The following is a 23,278-nucleotide window of genomic DNA, read 5'->3' on the forward strand; positions in this document are numbered from 1 at the left end:
GGGACCCATATATCAGCCCTCCTTTCCCCCACATGGGTCCCACCTAGGCATGCTGGCTGGGATTGTGCCGTTAACGCTTCACTTTTTCTTGAATAAAGAAAGTACTTATGGACCAGTTTTGTGGATTTATTCTTTCCTTTGTGTTTAATTCCTATTTTACTTCTTGTGTTCTTTACTCTTTGCATTTTGCTTTATTCTCTTGTAATTCAAGTTTTTTCTCATTAAGATTTGTATATCCTACTGTGTCAAACTCAGTTGCCTGTGCAATAGCTGTGTTAATTATTCTCTTAGACACTTACCTTCACCACCGTTTGTTTTTGCATTTAGGACTCCCGTATATAAGTCATAAAATGTTTGTATCTAAATTAGATTTAGAGAACAAAAAACTTTTAAATCACTGAAAAACATAAAGATGGATAAAACCTGCTCAAAATGTCATTTGTTATACCTTTCGGATCAGATGTAAAGGTCGATAAAAAGCAGACAATCCTGTAAGAGTTACTTTTTATGCAGGGTAGCCCAATCGGTTGAAATGTTTTGGTGCCACCTAATGGACTGAAGAAGTATTACAACAACATTACAAGCCAACCAAATTACTTTCAACTTTCTCAGGATGACAAAAGAAGGCAAAACGAAGTTCAAGATGTTCTTAACAAACATGCCATTGTGTCATATGTTTGGTTATTTAAAATGAGCTTCAGAAAATAAAGCAGGAGATTTAACTTGCAGGAGCTGCGGGATTTATTGTCACAAAGTACGTAAGAAGATAAAACATATAACAATATTCTTTTTATCTTTATGTTATAAAGTGACCTAATTTGGAGAAAAACATAGAAAGTGTGTTTAATGCCTTGAAACAACACAAAGAGCAAATAATTAAAAAAACACAAAACTATCGACTACTGTACATTATGTGTGGATGCCGCATTAAGTGTGGCACATTTAGTGGCACCCTATCTTATTCTGCAGATTCTTATTTAAATTGACCTTTGATATGAGTGTATACTTATTCAGTGCTAGGAAATACCTTAAGAAGCAATTGTTAACAAAACCACCAGTGCCAACCCAAACAACTGTCCTAAAATGAATCTAACTGGAGCCATTTTTTAAAAATTATTTATACTTGAAGAATCTTAAAGAAAGAAATAGTAGAAAAACACCTCCACTGTTATGTACGGTGGAGGATCTGTGATGGTGTGGGACTGTTTTTCTTTCGTAGCCCCTGAGAACTTTACTAGAGTGAATGGCATCACCTTTAGAAAAATGCTAAAGAAAAATCTGGAGAACTTAAAATCTATGAGGTGGAAAAGACAGTTCAGGATTCTGGGTAATGTGCAAAAAGGACGAGCTAAATAATATCTCTCTTTATATATGATCTGATCTATTCACACGCTATGAGATGAGACCGACAGCAGAGATGCCTGATAAATACGTTTGACTGAAACAATTGTTTTGTAACATGGGATTTATTTTCCCGCCTGAATAATTACACTCAGATTAATCATTTGGCTTAACTAAACTGCTTAACGTGAGACGAAAATGCAGCAATAAAATTCAAATTCAGTTTAAGGCTTTTATGGATGCCAATAAATATGGCTGGGACTCTGTTTTGTATTTTATTATACTTTTTCTAAATCAAAAACTCACCGTAACAAAACAAATAGATCTGCATATACCAGAACACTGAACAGTATTTAAGAAAGAATCTTAATTTTTTTTTTTTTTGTGCATAGCCATAAAGAAGTGCGTCATAAATACTGACAAATGAAGGAAAAAAAGAAGAAAAGAAGAGAACCCATTTGTTAACCTACAGCGTGGAACCCAAACTAAACATGCATTTCACATATCCCAGGGTGAAAACTATTTTCCAGACGGCTGTCAGTGCTGTGAGGAGCCGAGAGTCTGATCGCTGGGCTCCGTGCACTCTGCCTCCACGGGCAGGTGGCTGACTGGGATGCCCACTGGAGGACGGACCCTCCTCACCGGGCTGAAACTGCGGGGGGACGATCCCGGAGAGTTCGCCGGGGAGCGAGCCGGAGAGCAGACGGGACGCAGGAGGGGAGCGGGGAGGGGCTGAGGGAGAGGCTGTGCCAGCGGAGACGGGCTGCGGGGGTACCGGCGGGGCGTGGACCAGATCGGCCGCTCAGTTCTGTTGGTGGTCGGGGGGAGGACTGGAACATAGGTGGCAGGGATATTAATTTCTGATTGGACAGTAGGGTTGCCAGAGGATTCTTCTAGATGCTCCAGAGTCTCCTGAAATAATAAAAGGAAAAAACATAAATGTGATAATTGTGTTTAACTCAGTTTTTTCGTTTAAAATGTAAATCTTTTGCCTATTCTATTCTATTCTATTCTATTCTATTCTATTCTATTCTATTCTATTCTATTCTATTCTATTCTATTCTATTCTATTCTATTTAACAGTAAGGGACTGAATACAACCACAAAATAAAAGTTTCAGATTGTCATAAAAAACATAAAAACCATCAGTCTTTTGCCTTCAGCTTGACATTTTGTCACTTTGTGTTTGTTCATCCTGTAAAATCCCAATGAGGTCTAACGTGGAAAAAAAAAGTAAAATAGTTAAAATATTTCAGATTAAAACTTTTATTAAACGAATGTAGTCCTAAGTTCCTTCTTATGACTCAGTCTGATGCTGTTTTTCCAAAGAATGTCTGAACAATCTGACAATTAAAATTCTTTATGTAACTCTACTTTTAAGTAAAAAAAAAAACAAAACAAAAAAAAAACGTGCACATCTCTTAAAAAACAATGAGTAGAAATACGCAGCACTTTATGGGTTATACATTATAAATGATGCTGCCACTGTGCTTGTGGACATGCTTAGATTTTGCTTTGTGCTTTCAGTCAGGTTCAGTCTCACAGAGACAACATGAAGACGTAGCCATCCCAAATAGAGGTCTTGTAAATAAATGAGAGACTTACGTCTTCGTTGAGGACATAAAGAGGCATGGGGCTCCTTCGGCCAAGCGTGGTTGGCTTTGGCACCACATCAACTGCAAAAGACAATCCTGTTACATGATTTAGGCATAATCAAGTAATGCTGTTATTTGGTACTTTAGTAGTTCTGGTCTGTAGTAAGTAATGCTGTTATTTGGTACTTTAGTAGTTCTGGTCTGTAGTTTATCATGTACATTTATGATCTGTACTTTTAGTAGTTGAATGTTGAATGTAGAAATGTTGGCAGCGTTTTTGGAGATGTCAGAGTTAAGGTAAGCTGCTCCTTCACTCTCGCAGTTCAACTTTGTCTCTCTTCCTTGTATGGATAACCAACAGTAATTACACCACACTGTGTTGTTAAAGGAGGACTCAACGCTTAAGGTAGACTCTGGTCTACAACGAGTTGGGATTACACTGACTGGTTAGTAATGTGTAGAGGGGTGAAAAACTTGTCAACCGTAAATTAAAACAATAAGTAAGAAAATAGGCACCCCAACATAATTTTTATTTTTGTATCTTTAATTTCTCATTGTACTAAGTTCTTTGGTGTCATTTTAGTTAGTCCTATGCAATTCCACACACAACCACTAGGGGCGCTGCCGCGTTGGTGGCGTAGAGAAGATTGAGCACACAAGAAGAATACATCTTCCGGTTGAATGTGAAGGAAGCTCTATGAGAGGCCCCATAGGCCAAAACCTGTTTTTCATGGGTTTGTTGGAAAAACCAGATAAACTATATCCTCATGTGAAACCGAGTACCGAGGCATAGTATTAAAGGAGCATTACGCCTTTTTCAGTTTGATATTGAGAGAATAGTTGTGTATGCAAGATGTAAAATATTATTGTTCTACTGAAACAATGGACACTGTTAAAAGCTAAAATGCTTAAATGTTAAAATATGTTTTATATATTTTATTTTGATAGTTAAATACAAAAGGTCTCAGAAAAGAGGACAAGGTCTTGAATTTAAAGCACTAACTACAAAATTAATATGGTTTAGAGAAGTGAAAGTTATTTGTGAATTAATTTTGTAATTTGATAGAATTCATAATGCTAAATGGAGCATTTTAAAAGAATGTTGTTTGGTTTAAAGATATATTACAGTAATTTCTGGTGTAATGAAGTTGGTTCTATACCTGAAGTATGTTGTATATGAAGTGTGTTTATAACACACAAGAAGAATAAATCTTCGGGTTGAATGTGAAGGAAGCTCAACGTGTGTGTCTCGTCTTTCTCATACCACAGCATCACACGTTGAGGGAATATCATCTAATACATTACCCTCAGCCATCGTAGCTTGCAGGGTAACAATTGCTTGGATCAAACCTATTCCCAAATACAGAATAACTTGATTTAAATCTTCTTTAAAGCTTAAAAAAAGGATAAAGTTTCTCACCATCATGGCCATTTTCACTTTGCTCCATGTAGACAGGAGCTCTTTGGGGAACAGGTCGATGCTTCTTTCTGCAACAAACACCAAAGAAACATCCACTTATGCTAAAAAAAAAACAAAAAAAAACAAACTTTCTGAAAAACTCAAGACACAGCAAATATCATGACTTTTTTTTTCCCACTTCACAGCTAAACTACTTGAAATTCTTGTCACATTATTGTTCGCTTTATCAAACCCTCTCAGAGTAGAAGGAAAAATAGAAGCTGAGAGGAAAAGTGTTGGAAAAGAAGTGGGGAGGTGGGGGAAAGATAAAAGAACAGCTCCTACTTGGAAGGTTTCCAGCATGCACACACTGTCACCAGGGTGATTAGGAGGAATATGCCCCCGGTGGACAGGATGATGTATAACGAGCTCCGTCCTGAACCAGAGTGGTAGACAGAAGAAAGGAAAACGCAGAAAGAGAGCCATTAATAAAAGTGTAATTAAAGTCCTGCCTTTTAAATATACTGTAGCTGCTGTAATTAAACCCGAAACCTTTCTGGTCAGTTCTTTTGTCACATTTCTTTTTGTCTTACTGGCATGACTGGGACGCGGTGGACAGAAAGGGGAGTCAGTCTGAGATCTTGTGTGGCGCTGCTGTGCATGCAGAGGAAGTGTGGAGCATGTCGGAGGGCCTGTAGCAATCTGCTCATGCGTCACACAACAGCACAGCAATAATGAAGTCAGAATTACTGAGGCTCACTGAGGCAAAGCGCTCTCCCCACCTGCCTCCTTTCCCGTCTCCCTCCTCACAAATAGCTCTTTGCTCATTGGATTGGACGCTCCCCGCCCATCTCTCCCAGCCTCGGTTTGCAGTTCTGCCCCGGCGCCCCACAGCAGCCGCTCCGAGGCGTCGCTCTTACGGACACAACCGGGATTTGCACTCGTCGTAAACAACATTGTTAGGGAGGCCGGCATGCCTGTGTACTGGCTGCCGTGAGTTGATAATTGGTTTGATGGGCCCCTGAAAAATGAACGGTTTGTAAACAAAGTACTGAAAGTCCTGAGACTCGCTTCATTTTTGTATGCTTCTGTTGTAGGAACACTGGTAAAGTAAGGTCTTTCTTTCAGCTTTCTGTATGTTTTACAAAGACTTTACTTGCACTTGGGCTGCTTTTCTACTCAGTCATGTATGTTTTTTGTTGTTGTTTTTTTATTCAGAGATAATAAAAGGCTTCTGAAGACAGAACTACTTAAGAACTACTTACCTAAAAATATACAACTCTGCAAACCTTTGCTGAAGCTAATTTAAAAATAAGTCTAAATATCAATATTTTATTTAGCTCAAACTCATTCCTGAGTTGTGATCACCCACAAGTGCTTGTGGTTTTAGCTAGAAGTTAATGAACCAGCATTTAGAAAACATCCTTAAAGTTCATGTATTTCTAGGTGTATAGAAAATTTATGGATGGATGGATGGATGGATAGTATTTGCTTATGTCTTCTGTCTCACATTTATTCACTCTAATTTTTTTATATTGTCAAAATTGGACACAAAGACTAAAGAAAATTGGTCACAAGTCAGACGAAAACTTTAAAAGAAGCTGAAAAAGCCTATTAAAAGAACTATTGATCAAGACCAATATAAGAAATGAAAACAAACTGCATATAAATCAATATTCAGTGTTCAATGCAACTGGTCGAAAGTGCTGTACTCGAGCACAATACTTCAGATATTTTCACCTTAACATTTTTAGAGCTGAAAAAATGTTTTGAGGCAAGAATTTGATGCATTTAGGATAAATTACCCAGTTCAACTCAACAGGTTTTGATTGTCCATCATCTCATTCCACTTGTGATCTTGTGTTATAAGGCTTCTGGCAGAGTAACATGTCACCTACTGTAGACGGTGAGGCGAACAGGGATGCTCTTCATGCTACTGATGGGGTTCTCCACTGTGCAGGCATAGACGTCGTCATCGGACATCAGGACGCGTGAGATGGTCAACACCTTCTGGTCGTGTGAAAGCAGAAGGCGTGAGTCATTGGTCAGCACCTTCCCTCCTTTCAGCCAACTGTACGTGGGCTTTGTGCCGTTATCGTGGGAGCAGTGGAGGTGGAAGTGCTCGCTGTACTCCAGGACGGAAGAAGCCATCATCTGGATGTAAGGTTTTGACACAGGAACTGAGGAGGATAACAGGACCAAAGTACAAGTACAGCACAAAGACGCAGAACATGGTGAAACAGTTTTATATTTTTGGTCACTTATATACAGTATTTGTTGGACTATAAGCCGCTACTTTGTCCTCACGCTTTGAACCATGCAGCTCATAGCCTGGTGCGACTTATACGTTTCCAGTTTTTTTTTTTTTTTTTTTAAACTTTGTGGCTGCGGCTTATAGTGAGGTGCGCTCTATATAGTCCGGAAAGTACGGTAAGTATTTCGAGCCTGTATTTCTTGCAATTTTGATGATTGTGTCTCACAGGGAATGTAAACTATAGTCTATATTATTAAGATCAACTAATCTATTCCACTGTGTAAAATAAGTGAGAAAAAAAAATATTACTTTTTTATGATATTCTGTTTTGAGCTGCACTTGTATAGTGGGTTTGAGAGTGAATTTCTTATTATAGGAAACTCACTATCGCAGCCCATAAACCCATATTGCAATCACACTGTTTTGACGATTTTTTTTTTTTTCCCACACACACACATACATATATTATTTAAAAATAAATAGCATGGTATTTTATTTAAAACCAATGTGGTGCACAAAGTTAGTCTGAATACCATCCACGGTCAGCTCAATGTAGTGCTCTCCGGTGAACGTGTCGTCTGTGATGGAGATTTCGACCTCGTACGTCCCTTCATCTGATAGCTGCAGGTTGTGGAGTAGCAGGGAGCCATTCTCGAACACCTGGATTCGGTGGCGAAACTCAGGCCTCAGGTTTCCGATGATCTCTGTGCCGATTGACTGAACGACGGTGACGGGCTTTACTTTGTCCTTCTTGACCTGCCACTTGATGACAGGCTTGTCAGCGCTGCTGCTGGAGTAGCTGACTGACAAGAGGGCCTCTCTGCCCACCGTGCCCCTCACCACTTGGGTCTGGCTGGTCACGTTCACGCCAAGTGCCTCACCTGGAGGGCAGGGAGATAGTGGTGAGGTCATGAACGGTTGAGAGAATATTCAGACCTTGTTCACTTCTTAATATATTGTTTTTCACAATAAGGCCACAGAGTTATTCGTTTCATTGGCATTTTATGCAATCGCAAAATGGTGCTTAATTGTGAAGAGGGGAATAGTAAACCTTTTTCATTTTACTCATACAGTTCTGTGTTTGTGCTGCATTAAGTTTCATTAAATCAACTCTTTGCTGAGTCGTCTTTATGCGGCTGTTGCTGCAGATCTTTTGAGATTTGTCTCTTATTTATTAAGTGACTGAAAGTTTTGGGTTATAAAATAGCTGAAACTCATTCAGATCGAATGGACATTGTCTTTCATAATAATTTCCTGTATGTTGTCACATATTCTCAGTGAAATAATGTAAAATATGAACATTGTTGGAACTACACCATTTCATTGCCAAAATGGCTGAAATTTTCAGGATCATCATTCTGCAGGAATGTGAGCCTTCAGTTTTTCTTCACAAAATAAATCAGTTTTGCTTCAGGATATAGGCTATGTCCACGATCCTATGATGCATGACAAGCCTGCCTGTCTCTGCAGAGGAAATGGAGCACCAAAACACCATGTGAGCTCTGGATTTCTACAGCTCCTCCAGAGTACCTGTAGACCACCTGCTTGCGTCTCTGATTAATGTTGTGCCAACCCTTGAGGAAAGTGACAGACTTTAGCTGTCACTTGTTGATGAGTAGCACAAGAACCAGCTGTGAATAGTTGGGGGAATGTTGTGCTGCAGCAGAGGAAGAATCTGATCACATTAACTGAGGGAAAGTCAGAACTAATAAAAACAGAAATGAGAACAGATGGAGCTAAACAAGAATTAAACAGGGACTTTTAAAGAAATTAAAAGAACAATTGGATTCCTCGGTACAAAAATAGCAGAACACAAGGAAGAGGTAAGAAACTCGGTGCAAAGAAACTTTGAAGGGAACATTCCTTTGGTGTATCTGTTTGTTTTTTAATCTGTACAATAGAAACATTTGTTTTTCTGAAATATTGTCCCTTTCTTTTGCCCCTGCTAGATTTCAGTGCGTCATATTGCATTATAGACCCTGAAGCTGATCTGCAAAGTCCAACATGTACTCTAAAGATAGCTGCTGATGGTGCATGCCCCCACACTATCTGAAACAGTTGCTCGCTGTTCGGTCTCTGTGTTATCGACAGCAAATCATCTACATATTTCTCGCCTGGTGGCAAGTTTGGCACACCTACAACGATGAGCAACTGTCCTGAACTAATTAGTTGACCTCTCGTATCACGAACAACTTTCTTTTTCTTTTTTGGAAGGTGGCCAACGTGAGTGGTGTTGGAAACAAGTAATTAAAAAAATTGAGAGGATGAAAAGGTTGTGCAGGGGTGACGGGGGAAATGCGTTTTTAAAAAGATGTGAAACTTTTTAGAAGATCTCTCTTTTTTTTGATTATAACAACCTCCTCTTCAGTGAGTGAGGCGAAGTTGCTCCAGAGACGGACTTAATGACACGCATGCCTGTTTTTATTTGATCCTAAACGTCTCAATCGCTAATCTGCTTCTCAGGAACTCGCTGCTGGAATTTCTCATGACCTCTCAGAGAGCGAGAACAAGGCTTGTGCTAATTTTGATTTGTGTTCCCCTGTTATCACCCGCGTCTTAGGGAGGGCTTTATAATGTAAGTCACATTTTACCTTTACAGTGGAGCCCTGTCTGGGAAACCAAACAAAGCAAAGCCATTATGTTCACAGTGGAGGTAGCCATAACTCAGCCGTAGCCGGACACATGGAGGTCCAAACATTGGCTGCGAGCCTGATGGAGGGCATCCTACTGTTCGGCTCCAGTGATGGAGAGATCAGCCTGCGAGAGAGGGAGAGTCTGCGGCGCTCTTTCACAGAGAAGCAGTTAGCAGGGCATCGCCTCATTGCTGTGGTAACCGTTTGGTCCCCTTGACAAGAGTTGCCAAGGCAATAACACAAAGGGCACGATTGTTGCAATGAGTTTCCTCCCTTGAAAAGAGCGAGCGACAGAGAGAGAGGGAGAGAGAGAGAGGCTTACAGAGAGAAATTCTTTGTCACTGGTGAAGCTGGAGATAGACACAGGATCCAGTGATTCTAACCAAATCTGGCCTGCTTGGGTGAATTGGGCCCATGGTACTGTTGTGAAATACATTTTTCGTGGTTAGTCCTCTGGAACGAGCACTTAAACATATTAACTGTTCTTTATCATCTCTCTTGACCTGGTATTGTCCTCTTCATATACTCTCTTAATGGCCACTTCAAGTTCCCTTTGGGCACAAAGTGGGAACTCAGCGAACCCATTCAGAGACAAAGCACACGAACACAAAAGGCAAAATCTCCTAGACTCATTTAACCTCTCGCTTACTTCCATTTGAAGAATGACAATAGGGAAAAAAATAAAAGAAAGTCAACACCCTTCACGTTTGCCAGGTGACAACTGTTTAAAATGTTCTGTTAGTTTGGTTAACATTCTTGACTGGACGGCAAATATCGGTACCTACCCGTGAAGAGGAGGAGGAGGTAGAGGACGAAGAGCGTCAACAGTGGAGGAATGTCCCTGAAGTTGCTGAGTTTAGAGGAGGGCTTCCTCTCTACCTTCATCTTGTGTCCTGGGCAGAGTGTTTCTCCCGCTCAGTGAGCATGGTTTATCCACCCCGGGCACGTCTCTGCGGCACAGCACTCTCTCCACTGCCTGCCTGCCTGCGACGCTGGCCTCTGCCTGGTCACACTGAGCCCCACTCTCCCCACAGCACCCCACTCACAGCCAACAACGGCCAACTGTGTGTGTGCGCGCGCGTGTGTCCATGTGTGTGTTCATGTGACACAGAGACGGTGTGGATAGAGTAGATCAGTCCTTCTTTTCTTCCTAACTTTGATCTTTAAAAGTAGGGGATGAAAGGAAAATGTGTTTTAAACAGGCCTTATTGTGTTTTGACGCTTCATAATCTACAAACAGAATTAAATGTTAATGGTTTTTGATTTGTGACTAGTTTAAATAAATCAGGGACTCTTATAGGAACATGCAAAGTGTCTTTTTTGGTTGCTTTTGTCTCACTGTTCTGTGCTAATTCACAGTATAAAGCATACTGTATGTAAATTTGCAGTTAACCAAAGAAACTATGAAGGCTATTTTCTGCTCCAGCCTTTGACCAGGTACATCAGTGGTATATCACAGTGCCTCACTAATGTCCTTTTTAATGCTTCAACATTTTATCAGGTTTAAATCATAAACATTAATGTATTTTACCATGATTTTTTTGTTTATTTTTCTCCTTTTTGCTGCAGCCTATGCAGGAGACACAGCAAAACGCTACGTGGTGTGCAAAACGAAAAAAGCACATAACTCTGAACACACCATCCCCTCTGTGAGACCTGGTAGTGGCAGCATCATGCTGTGGGAAAATTATTCATTAGCGTGGACAAGGAAGAGAGATTGAAGGATGGAGCTAATTACAGGCCAATTCTGAAATAAAACCTGTTGGAGGCGGTGACCTTTATCCACCAGGATAATGAACCTGACCAGTATGATGGAACGGTTTGGATGAAATCATATGCATGTGTTATAAAGCCTAAATCCGTAGTTTGAAATTTACAGCTGCTCTCCATTCACTTTTTCTGGTCTTGAACTATCTTGCAAAGAGTGGTCAGAGAAACATCCTTAAAGACTTTCTGCTGTGATTGCAGTGAAAGGTGGTTCTCTGAAGTCTTTGCTCAGGAATTTTGAATCCAGAGGTAAAAAAAAACCAAAAACCTTTTAGATTCTTATTTGATGAAAATGACGCTGAAAACCATACTTTTGCAAAGTACTGCACCTGTTTAGTTATTTTATGACAAAATGAGCAGCAAATTACCAAACCACTACTTACTTTGTCCTCTAGGCGGAGTAGAGGCTGCATTAAGACAGCAACCTCTCATTTGAGAAACAAAGTGAGTAGCGGGAGGGGGGGATGCATCAAAAGAACAGCCAAGGCCATGTTTTCACATTAAAGCTGTGCAAAAGTGAAGGAAACGCATCAAATGCACTGCTGGGGAAAACAAAAAGACCTAAGAAGCAGCAGATGAGGCAGAAAACTTTAATTGAAAGACTTTTACACCATACATCTTTTGCCCACAACCAGATAGGTTTTTTTTTTCTTTTTTTTAGTTTGTCTGTCTCTTTATTTCAGTCCAGATAAACAAGTCTTTGCATGTGGTCTGATGAGTCAGCAGCCATTATAAGTGATCTATCTCTCCGACTTCCGGACGCTCTCTTTTAATCTGGATTTTGTTGGAAACAAAAGGTCGCCTCTCTCCAGAGTGGGAATCATGGTTGTTGAAGAGCCGCAGGACTGTGGGAGCAGCTCCTGTTTTAGTCACCCAAACGCTAAGCCCCCTGTGTACCCTGCCATCAAAGTCGAACCTCTCCCCTTCGCCTCTGCCCCCGCTAAAGAGCAGACCTCCCCACTCCTCTCATCCCCTAACGGTCTCTGAGTCAAGCGGGACGCTTCTTCTCAGACATGAAAGGCAGAAAGGGAAACAGACTGAGAGATTCAGACAGTTTTAGCTTAAATGTTTCATGACTGAAGCCATTGATGTTCTCACTAAAGTTATTCACCAGACGTTTCTGTAAAATTGACCAAATTGTCACCTATGGAATGCATCAAGGGTGTTTTTAAAAGATTTTCTATTTTGCTGTTTTACTCAACATGTCTGATGATCTGGGGCACAGAGCAACTAATGTGAGATCTATTATATCTACGTTGTGATTTTTCCTCCTGCTTAGATTTATTTTAAAATGTCTTTTTTTATAGGTATTTAATTGACCTCGTTTGCACCATATGTAAGAATATTGCATGGATTTCAGAAAACTATGGCAATCATAAAACACGTGGAGGCATTCTGAGAAGAAGTCAAGGCTCACCGTGTAAAACTAGATTTTTTATCTAAGATCTTTAGTGATTATTTAAAGTCAAATTGCTGTAAGAAGCAACCTGGTAAATTTGTTGCATTAAGATTATTTTCAAGTCCCAACTATTATGTCTGCCCATGCCGTTGCAATTGGCAAACATTGCAATGGCAGGTTCTCAGTTAATATTAGAAGGAAGAAAAGGGGAAACAATCTCATTTCTTGAGGATCAGAAAGAAAGATATTCTTGAAGTCTCATGTAAAGATTCAAACAGGAATATAAAGTCGATTCGTACCAATCAAAGTTCTGGATTCCTGTTCCTTCTGTGATGTCATCCAGTCATCTCTTCGGTGTGGAAATCCATATGACATTTCTCAGCTGTGCTTTTTTTTTTTTCTTTGACATTTATTAGTGGAAAAACAAGCAAAGAAAAAAAAAAGATGTTGGCAACATTTCCTCTTCCTGATTAGCGTCTGGCTGTGACAAAGTGTATCCTTACGCATCTGTCTGATCTTATAAACTTCTAGGATCATTATCCAGTGCATAGATTTTCCTGTGAAGCAACACAAGATAGTTTTGCTATTCGTGGTCATAACATTATGCGTCTTTATATTTTGTGTCTTGTTTCTTGACGGTGATCAGGAGTAGTTTGTGTCGTGTCACTTTAAGGTTAATTCATGTCTTTCCTGTAACTTCCTGCTAAATTGTGTGACTTTGCTAAAATAAAATAAATAAAAAACAGGCGTACCTAAGATGGTGGGCCAGTGGGATAACCACTGGAAATAATATAATTGCGCCCCCTGCTGTTTATGTCCTGGCTTATTCATTTCTAATTATCACCCAGGAGACTCTGTATCTTTTTTCCCACTGACAAGCTGTCTAAGAAGTAGAACAAGCCAACCAAGCAGAGCTTTCCTATTTTTTACTCCTAAAATAGTCCAGCTTCAGCTACTCAAAATTTCCAGAGATGTTTAAGCCTACCATCTGTTTTACTAAGTCCTCCTTTCAGTTTCACAGCAATCACGGTTTCTTTCCAGGCTGACTTTTTTTTTTTTTTTTCCCCTTAAACTGTGCCTTTCTCTTCACTGTCAGAATTCAATCTACAGCGCAAAGTGGGTGTTGTGCTATGTTTGGAGGTGTGCATAATATTGATTGTTCACCCACAGTCATTAAAGAGACAGCAGAACGTGGCCATGGCTCCTCTGGGACTGAGTAGGAGAAAAGAATAGGTCCAAATAAAACCCGTAGAGGATGTTTATGAGATTGAGGAGGAGGAGGAAGAGGAGCAATGTCAGCCTGAGAAGGAAGTGGTTGCACTCTGCCATTGCCAAACCACTTCTAACAAGACGTCGGCTGTCCTATCTCTACAGCTGGTGACACAGCCCATCACTTGCGTGCGTGTGTCAGTGTGTGTGTGTGTGTGTGCATGAGAGACGGTGGGAATGAGTGACTCGAGTGTTGATGAGCATGTTAAAGTATGGGCTGTGTTCTTCCTGTGCGAGGAAGCATGTGCAGCTCGGGTTTGTGCAGTGTGCTGCATGGCTCAGATGTGTGTGGGTGGGCTGAGTGGGTGCACAGGGAGACTGAAGATGCACTATCCTGTTTCTCATAAAGTGAACAAGACTGCCTCGGCAGATGAAGAGAAATGGAGGTACACTTCGGTGGCGTAGCCAGCCTTATTGTAATAAGTCGTCTATTATTGAAAACGGCTCCTTGCGAAGTTATTTATACCGCTTGACCTTTTTCCACATCTGTTGCGTCACAGCCTCATAATGTTAGAGAAAGTAGAGAGCAACTGGGAAGGGTAGGGATACATAATATTCAAAACTTTTTGTTCTTTTTTTTCTACGAGTGAAAATCTGAAAAGTGTGGCATGCGTTTGCACTTACTCACCTATGTAGATATTTTTCCAAACCACCTGTTCAAACTTCAACATTCGTTCTTGTAGGAATACGAGTTTTTTTTTTTCAGGTCTGGCCAAATGTTCCAAAATAAATTTCCGTCTGGACTTTGACTAGGCCATTCTTAGACATGAACACGCTACGATAATTCCCATCATAGTTCTGGATCAATGTTAAAATTATTACATTGTAGAAGGTCATATTCTTCAAAGTCTCTTCAAATATAAGATTTCCATCTATCTTCACATAAACTGTTACTTACTGGCACCCTCAGAAGGCTGCATTCAGTGCTTCTTGACGCTGCTACCACCATGTTACAATGTGGAGATGGTGTGTTCACGCATTGAGTTTGGAATGTAAACCCAAAATCTCCATTGTCCACTGGGTTCAGCTCTGGCCAGAGATACTTCTTACACAGCTTTGCTGTTGCCCCAACACGGCTTTTGGCAACAACCCCTTACAGCTGTTTTCTGGCCACCCTTAAACATAAGTCCATATTCCTGCTGTTCACAGCTGCTAGTTTTCTTGTCAACAGATTCCCAAAGATATCATGACCGTCCTGTGGCTGTCCAATATTTCTTCCATTTTGGGAAGGTGGATCAATTAATTGCCGTTTGAGATTTTCAAAGTATGAGTTATTGTTTCATAGCCCAAACCTGCTTCCAACAACTGAATATTATGATCCTCATTAGTCTGCATGATGCTGTTTATTTACAAATATTTCCTAACAATCTTCTGAGGTCTTGACAGAACGGCTGTATTTATATAAACTCACTTTACCAGTTAAGGAACTTGTGAAGGCAACTCTTGGTCTGCATTTTATTTTGGGGTGTCAGAGTAAACAGCTGACGAATATATATGCCTTGTCACTCTTTTCAAATCATTGTGCACCATTTTGTGCTGCATATAAAATCTTATTAAACTACATTAAGGTCTGTATCTGCAATATGGCAAAATGTGGAAAAGTTAATAATTTGGCAAGAGAAAACATCTGGAGATACAATTAAAGCATCTGTGCCATTTAATCTACGCCGGCTCTGCAACCATGCAAAAACATAATTACTATAATAAAGCCGTGTTGTCTAATAAACATTATTGCTACCAAACCTGGGAACTCTGTCTGCAGCTCGAAAAACACACATTTATGTCATAAATTATTCATGAGGTTTCTTGCATTAGTGAGCTCCACGGGAGACAGAAAAATGTCTCAGCTTCAATAAAACATGCTTCCTCTGATTAAATGCTCTGCTACTGTTGCAGAGGAGAACGAGCGGCTGAACTTTTAGCCATTTAATGCGAGGATGAGACGCGGGTGAACATCAAGGGGCCTGTGTGAAACAAACACATCCTCAAGTTTCACTGTATAGTTAGAATGGATTTATTAGTGCAATGCCACGACTCTACACCAAAAGTTCAGGTACTACTCAGTTAAATTTTTGAAGCACAAGGGCTCTGAAAAAACTTACAGCACAACACAGGAACAGAGCATATAGAACTATTACCGCCGAAGGTAAAGCTGTACCAAAATGCATCTGGATAAGAGTGTAGATACGGCATGCTTACTGCTCTGGAAGATCAGATTTATAGAAAAATGCTTGTGAAAAGTCTTCCCACATGGTCAGAAACATATAAACAACAAATAGAACATACATAGCTACGTCTCTTTTGGCGATTTGGATGCTTTAATTGTTTTTGTAAGCAAGTCAGAAAACGGTCAAAATACAAGCACGTCAAAAAAACAAAAACAATAAAAACAAAAAAACGTGGCAAATAAAAAAAACAAAAACAAAAAAAACAGAAGCCACTAGTCACAAAAAGTGATGCATACAAGGTGTATACATGGGATATATGCACTGATCCATTCAAAAAAAAAACAAAAAAAAAAAACAGCCCTGTTTAGCTTTTGGCAGACATTCATTTTCACATTCACAGATCATCGTCTAAAAACTAGCACAGTACCAGAAATTTCACAAGTACATGCAGTGAGTCGCAGATTCTGGGTCAAACATATCCGTACTGATGAGGCTGCCGAAGAAGCAGGGAGGGAGTGTTAAAGTTCACAAATATTTCACATGACACACCCTCGAAACTGTTCATTTTCTAAAGCTAACTCATGTTGGGGAGTCGGGGGAGTGGGGGGGGGATTAAAAAGGTACGCCTGCAAACCAGCTTATACCAGCTTGAGCCACACATCTCTCACTACCTCTTCTTGACTCCTCTCCCTCTCATCATCATCCAGGTCAGGACAGGGGCGTCACTGCTCCGGCACAGATGTGTCGTCTCTCTCTACTGCCCCCGATCTTCCTGTCTCTAAAAACAGAAATAGGCGAGGCGCAGTCAGGATACGAAGAACCTAGAAGGGACGGTTCCTATATCTATTACCGTCAAGGTTAAAGAAACCTCTCAAAGCGACACACTGATCATTCTAAAGTTGAGAAAAGCTATTGGGGGGGAAGCAAAGGGAGGGGGGCACATCAAATATGTTTATTAACTCTACAAAGTTTTAGTGTACAGTTTACATTGGAGTTTTCTTGAGGGGGACAGTTGAAATGACTGATGAGAACGTCTCGTGTAGAAAGGGGGTCTACCCCTGCGGGAGGAGCTCAAGACGCTCAGCTCCCCTCCGACAGGTCCATTAATTCTGCTCGGCCGTTTTAGGCTTATACTGTACCTAATGCACCTGCAGCTATAAATACATCTCCTACCTAAAGACACAAAGCATCCAGCAACTGGGTTAGGGAGAATTATTGATGCAGATCCACCACGTTAAACACGCTCACCTGATTAAAAACCGGCCATACTTGGGGAAAGAAATGGGCCATATGTGTTTAAAGTTTTATTTTGAGTTCATGGAAGTTTATTAGAATTACGAGGAGCAAAGGGTGATGGGAAGAATGATCTTTTTAAGCTGCATTTCATTTTTTCTTTCTTTCTTTCCTTTTTTTTGTTGTTTTCATCCTTTTATTTTCTTTCCTGGATGTAGGTCAGTCGTTGCCTCACCATATGTAGCTTTAGTTATTCTACGGCCAACGTTTTTTGTACCTTTCCATCTAACTATGTGCCATTTTGAACTTGCAAGAGGGATTTTTATCTCAGCTTTGACAACTAACAATCTAAGGTTTTTTTTTTCTATCTTACTCAAAGTCTACATCAGGTAAATGTGGACTTTAAAAAAATATCTACCAGCATGAGGACACTTTGAGTTGTATTTGGTTTGATGAGGGACGTCTAGAGTCTCAAACAGGGATAAGAGTCAGAGCAAAAGAGATGTAGTGTTGCAGAAACCTTTCAGAAGGTAATACACTGTCAAAATAAATTAAGCCTGTAGTTCAAAACTAAGACTTGTTCTTTAAGTATATGGATGTTAATGGGGAGGTAACATACAAAATGAAAGTACGATAGGAAGACTGGGTGATGCAAAGGTATGAACTGGAGTCTGAACTGACTGGCCTGCCTCCTGGTTGAGGATATGTGAGTCATGCTAATTTGCTTGAAAGATTCAACAGTTTTCATTTTATGCCATGTTTTCTTTTTTTATTAATTTCTTTTCTGTTATTGTTATTTTGTTTTGTTTCTCGCAGTTGCCTTCGTTTTCAGGCTCCAGGCTTCAGGATTATGATTGTTGTGCCAAGTTGACCCTGATGCTTGAATCAGATCTTGTCTGTCATGCCACTGAGTCAGCAAAGTCCAACATGCAATGAGAAGAATACCTCACTGTCCACAGTGAGATATAAACGAGTTGGAGTAAGCTTTTCATTCATCTTAACTCCTAACCCTAACATGTCGTCACCGTTCTAAAAGAATGATGGTGGTGATTGTATTAAATTTTTGTTTTCAAATTTCTACTCATCGCTCCAAAGACATATCCTGCTTTGGTAAAGATCTGAACAGAACGAGAGATTATAACTTTGATGATTATTGGCTCAGATCATTAAGAGAAATTAAGACATTGACAATATCACCCAGATGTTTTGGAAAGGCAAAAGTCTTATTTTAAAATTAATTTACAAAGACAGGAAACCTGTTCTACACATTGCTATATTAATCAAATACAAATTAATTTGTCTTTAGCAAACATTGGAGGATTATTCTATTGGTCAAGCACTTTCAGCTCCGTGGTTACAAATGCAATGCAATGTTTGTAAAAGGAAACATTTTCAAACTCAAGGTTCAACATCAATTAATAATGTTGGTAATTATCAGTAATGTTGACAATAATTAATATCCATAAAGCAGTAGTAGTAATCTTACAGTTTGTGACAACTCTTCAAATCTAAAGTCCTAGTAGTCTATATATTTTACATCATTTGAATTTGTTTTGCTTTTATTTGATTAAAATTCTAAATTCTGTATGTGAGTTCTTGTCTACATTTTCATGTAAATTGTTTCATTTTGTGTTTGTTGTGATGTGGGCTATATATATATATATATATATATATATATATATATATATATATATATATATATATATATATATATATATATATATATATATATATATATATTCAAAAGAATATATACATATATATTCCATAAAAATGGAAGTAATAATGATGAAAAAAACAATTTCCTTGGACTTTTGTCACCCACAGATATGCTGCTTTGTAAAGCTTAAGCACAACCCGTTAAGTATTTTGTAATGTAATAATTAAATGTTAATTTTTTTCCCCACCTACTCTCTTACATCAAATAGAGACTAGTAAATAGGTGCGAGATGACGGTACTTGACATTTTCCAAGCAAACGGAACCTGAATACCTTCTGCCTCTTGCATCTAGAGGCAGATTAATCTGAGCTCTCGAGGAGAAAAAATGAACTGAGACATTCAGTCATCTGTCGCTATCCCGTGGGGTAATTAAATGAGTCACTCAGTTATGTCTTGCATTAATCACACTTGGGTTAAACCATGAGGGACTTTTAAAAGACAGACTGAATTATGTATAGGATGAAATGGTTGTTGTCCTAAAGTTTAAAATGTTATTAGTGTTCCTTCAACATGTGTTTGTCTCAGAGAAGACATCCTGAGAATATTTTCCTCACACTTTGAACCATGCGGCTTATAGCCGGGGCGGATTTCCTGTGTATTTTTCTTCAACCACCAGGGGGCTCTTTAGCAGGAAGTGAATCATTGGAAGTCAAAATTGGAAATCAAAGAAGAAAGCGCTAATTTTCATTTAGAACAAGCACATGCTAGCAGCAGGAATGACGGAGAAATGTTTTCAAACTCATAGGATGCAGCTTTTAAGTTGAGGGCTGTCGATTTGGCAGAACAGGAGGGAAATAAAGCCGCTGCATATAAGCTTGGCGTGAACGAAACCATGGTTCGGCTTTTTACATGGAGGGCTCTTAATAAATCCAGCAGGTTTATTAGGATGCAGCCCTCTGCTGGGTCCTTATGGAAAACCGAGAGTGGCTTACATTTCCTGTTTTTTTATTTATTTTTTAATTGTAGCTGCATAGTATGGTGTGCTATATAGTACTTCCCCATCACTTACCTTAAGTTATCTAGTGTAGTTATGACGTGATGACAGCCTCTCTCTCTCTCTCTTACCATGTTTACAATCGCTAACCATAATGCCCTCTTTGCAGCATTATGGGACTTAGTCTTACCCCTTGGCTCTACAACACTGACCTGAGCCCCCCTGGCTGCTGTTGAGCACATCCCCAGTGCTGCTCACCTCCTCCCCTTCGGTTTTGTCCTCTGGCTTCATCTTCTTACGGGTCATGTGGCCGCGGAAGCCAGCCTGGATCTTGGCAGCGGCTCTGTTGGCCTCGGGGTCGTCCAGGGGGATGTCCAAGATGTCCTCCTCCTCCTGGGGTCGGCTGCATTCCTCCTGCTACCAGGACAAGCGAGTTTACAGCAGTGCGGGGAACGGACTTGAGGATCATGCCATGGTGTTTTCTCTTAATTTCTTTCCATGAAACACTTGTGGGAGTTTTTCCACCGATAACAGATTGCGAGACCATATTTTGCTGGGTTAACTGTAAATGCTTAACAGTTGTATTTTTTTTTTTTTTTTTTGCCTAAAGCATGTTCGTTTTAGCAGCTGTGATCCGTGTTCTCAGTCTGTCAACATTCAACTTTTTCCAAGTCTACATTCTGTTTTTGTCAATGAAGCACTGCCGGTCCAAATCGATTAATTTCAAGAATTTCTTTTTTCTGGGTTTTGTTTTATTGGCTTTTATCTTCAAAGAAGGTGAGGAAAGAGTTGAATCTTTCATAGCGAGAAACTAACAGTGCCCAAGATTTGAAGAATGAAAGATCGAAGTTACTTTGCATCATTCCAAACTTGCCAAATTCACAGAAATAAAGAAATCAAAGAAATAAAAACACACCTTCTCTGCAGCATTTCCGCCCCTCCCCACAAAAAAACACAACACGATCCAGCAAAAAAAAAAAAAAAAAAAAAAAAAAAAAAAATATATATATATATATATATATATATATATATATATATATATATATATATATATATATATATATATATATATATATATATATATATGTTGCAATCCACGACAGCCACTCAGAATCCACTGTCCCAGAGGAAAAGCGGAGTGGGCGGGAAGAGAAATTCCTGCTGGTGACAAATTGTCAGTGAAAAAGTGACACGGATATTGATGAGTTATGTAAACACCTATTCAATTTTTGTGGAGACAACAGATGTGCGCGTACGTCGTGCTTTGCTTGTGGTAACGGACTGACATTTCCCACTAAGAAAAAATCAAATAAAAAATGCAGCCCACAGAACGGTCCCACTGCCATCCCGCTATCTCAGCGAAGCAGCAGCGCATCATGTCTCCAGTGAAACCCCTTCTAGTGTGGGAGTGTGACCACCCACCTGTTCGGCCAGCATTCATTAGCCTCTCTGTCTGACTGCTCACAGAGCAGCCAGCATCCAGCTCTTTCACAGGAGAGCAGAGGCCAAACACATCTATTGTATAAAGTTGGGACGTTTTCTTTCTTCAAAACATATTCGCTTCTTTTAAAGAATTTAGCTTTGAAAAAAAAAAAAAAAAAAAAAAAAACAAACAGGAAAAGGACAAAAATAATAATAAAATAAAAAAAAAAACAACAACAATTCCAGCTTCTGCATGCAGTTTGACATTCCGAGTAACAACCCTTGGGGCATCGTCTGTAAGTAGCAACAGATTCATCCAAACAGCTAAAAGGCGTTAAAAGTTCATCTGAAGCATTTACTCACATTGTGACAGTCCATTTCTTTTGCACTGGGACGACTTCAGTCTTCAGGTGAGCTGATCTAGTTTAACTCGAGCGCCTAAATCAATTCTGACTCGGGCCAAGGAGGACGCTCTTTAAACGGGTCTCTGATCCAATACAGATGCCTGACTGGCTCTCACTAACAGTCGCTGTATGTTCAGTAACAGTCGCTCACGCACAGAGGGAGAGGGAGAGAGAAAGAGAGGAGCAGGGACACAGAGAGAGAGGGAGAAAGAGAGAGAGAGACCTCCTACAAACATAACGGCATGTGTTTCGTCCTTTCGGTCTCATTAGGGTTGCTGACCTACTCTGCTCACTTTACCCTTGCAAATGTCCCAACACATCCACAAAGTGCAACATTAAAATGGGAATTGCACATCACATGAGCGAGCGAAAGATTTAGTTGAACCATCCTTGTGTAAACAGAAAGCCGGTTCTGCATGGAACCTGTATTGTTAAAATTTGACAACTTTCTCCATCACAGTAAGGAACTTCACAATTAAGAAAAAAAAAAAAGTGACCAGCCTGGACATACTATTTAAAGTCCAGATGGCAGCGAAACAATAGATCCCCCCCCCCCCTCGCCCTCCAAAAAAAAAAAAAAAAATTACTAATAGTGTGAAAACAAAAACTGTGCAAGCATCTTGGAGCGATTTTTTTTTTTTTGCGCTGGGAGGTGTTATAAATTTATTAGAGGCAGAGAGAGCTAACAGTCCTCTCCATCCCTCTGATCCCAGCTGGTACGGCCGCCCACACTCCTCTGCAAGCCTAACAGACAAGACGGGGGGGGGGAGAGGGAGGACCAGAAAACATCCATTTATCCACGTTATATGTCAAACAGCAACGCAACGATGCCAATTAGCCGAGCGGTTAGTCGTGGTAATTGCGGCACATGCCTCACAGCTCGAAGCCGAGTTGCTCTGATAATTAATAATCAATATTTAGAAATTGTAAACGCGTTTAAATAGGTGGTAACGAATCTCTGTGTAGTTAATCTGCTTAATTTGTAGTGTAAATATCAGTATTTTAAACTGAGTTGGTGCAAAGTGAAAATATAAGTCATAATAATAAAAAAAACACGTCGGTGTCGCCACAGCTGTCTTCATGTCGCCAAAGTGGCCTCGTTTCAACTTATGTCAGGGGATCTACTTTTTAACTCGGTGAGTTAGAAACTGCTCTAAAAGGTATAGCACTGATACAGAGGGTGCCTAGCAACTATCAGCATCACCATCTCCTATTAAATCCATGACGATACGTGGATGGTGAGGGAGTTACCATAGTAACATTCTCAGTGCCCCTTCCTACACTCCCTCCCTGTATGTTTGGAGAAGCCTGGTTGGTCCAGACAAACCAGATGGGGGTTTTACCTGTGACAGCACTATAAATGTTTGAGAAATTGTTTAGTCGTCCTTTTAGAGAGATTTTAGAGACTGGTTTCACTCTGGGGGCGCTGTGTTGGCTCCCAGGAGGAGATTTGATCTAATCTAGACAGCTTTTTTTTTTTTTTTTTTTACAACATGCATTGATACAGAGTGACTAAGACCACCTAGTCATTTCTATCATCATGCTAGAAAAGATGGCACTTAAAGTATCAGAGGGAAAATGGCACGTCATTAAAGAATTAAATATTTTGGAGACATTTCCAAATATTTCCCTCCAGACAGGGAGTTGTGATCCTGTATGGGATTCCTGTAAAAGGCCCCGGTTTCTATCCGAGGTTTACAAACACCAAACACTGATATTTATGTCACAATAATTTTGAGC

The 23,278-nt window shown here is 39.9% G+C and overlaps 2 protein-coding genes across 2 annotated transcripts; both read right to left on the minus strand.

Annotated features, from left to right (window-relative positions):
- Positions 1-1,328: 1,328 nt before the first annotated feature.
- Positions 1,329-10,180, minus strand: hepacama (hepatic and glial cell adhesion molecule a). The gene is made up of 7 exons (XM_088011936.1): positions 10,008-10,180; positions 7,123-7,470; positions 6,234-6,515; positions 4,681-4,771; positions 4,357-4,424; positions 2,947-3,032; positions 1,329-2,253 (listed from the first exon to the last, which is right to left on the minus strand). Exons 1-7 carry the CDS (start codon positions 10,105-10,107, stop codon positions 1,879-1,881), a joined length of 1,350 nt encoding a protein of 449 aa, XP_087868062.1. The 5' UTR covers positions 10,108-10,180; the 3' UTR covers positions 1,329-1,878.
- A 5,475-nt stretch (positions 10,181-15,655) lies between these two features.
- Positions 15,656-21,631, minus strand: LOC148155838 (neurogranin-like). The gene is made up of 3 exons (XM_088011937.1): positions 21,498-21,631; positions 19,925-20,129; positions 15,656-16,603 (listed from the first exon to the last, which is right to left on the minus strand). The coding sequence occupies exons 1-3, from the start codon at positions 21,510-21,512 to the stop codon at positions 16,548-16,550; spliced, it is 276 nt and encodes a 91-aa protein (XP_087868063.1). The 5' UTR covers positions 21,513-21,631; the 3' UTR covers positions 15,656-16,547.
- Positions 21,632-23,278: the final 1,647 nt, after the last annotated feature.

This window comes from Poecilia mexicana, unplaced genomic scaffold, assembly GCF_051168715.1.
Source record: "Poecilia mexicana isolate PSO_F unplaced genomic scaffold, ASM5116871v1 scaffold_13, whole genome shotgun sequence".
Lineage (NCBI taxonomy): Eukaryota > Metazoa > Chordata > Actinopteri > Cyprinodontiformes > Poeciliidae > Poecilia > Poecilia mexicana.

What these genes read in the sequence shown, in the direction of transcription:
- hepacama (XM_088011936.1), bottom strand. Translation starts at nt 10,107, where the DNA reads ATGAAGGTAGAGAGGAAGCCCTCCTCTAAACTCAGCAACTTCAGGGAC. An exon ending in CCTCCTCCTCCTCTTCACGG is followed by an intron (nt 7,471 to 10,007) that starts GTAGGTACCGAT and finishes CCTGCCCTCCAG; the next exon opens with GTGAGGCACTTGGCGTGAAC. An exon ending in AAGTGAAAATGGCCATGATG is followed by an intron (nt 3,033 to 4,356) that starts GTGAGAAACTTT and finishes ATCATGTAACAG; the next exon opens with GATTGTCTTTTGCAGTTGAT.
- LOC148155838 (XM_088011937.1), bottom strand. An exon ending in CAGCAGCCAGGGGGGCTCAG is followed by an intron (nt 16,604 to 19,924) that starts GTCAGTGTTGTA and finishes TTCTGTTTTTAG; the next exon opens with AGACAGGAAGATCGGGGGCA.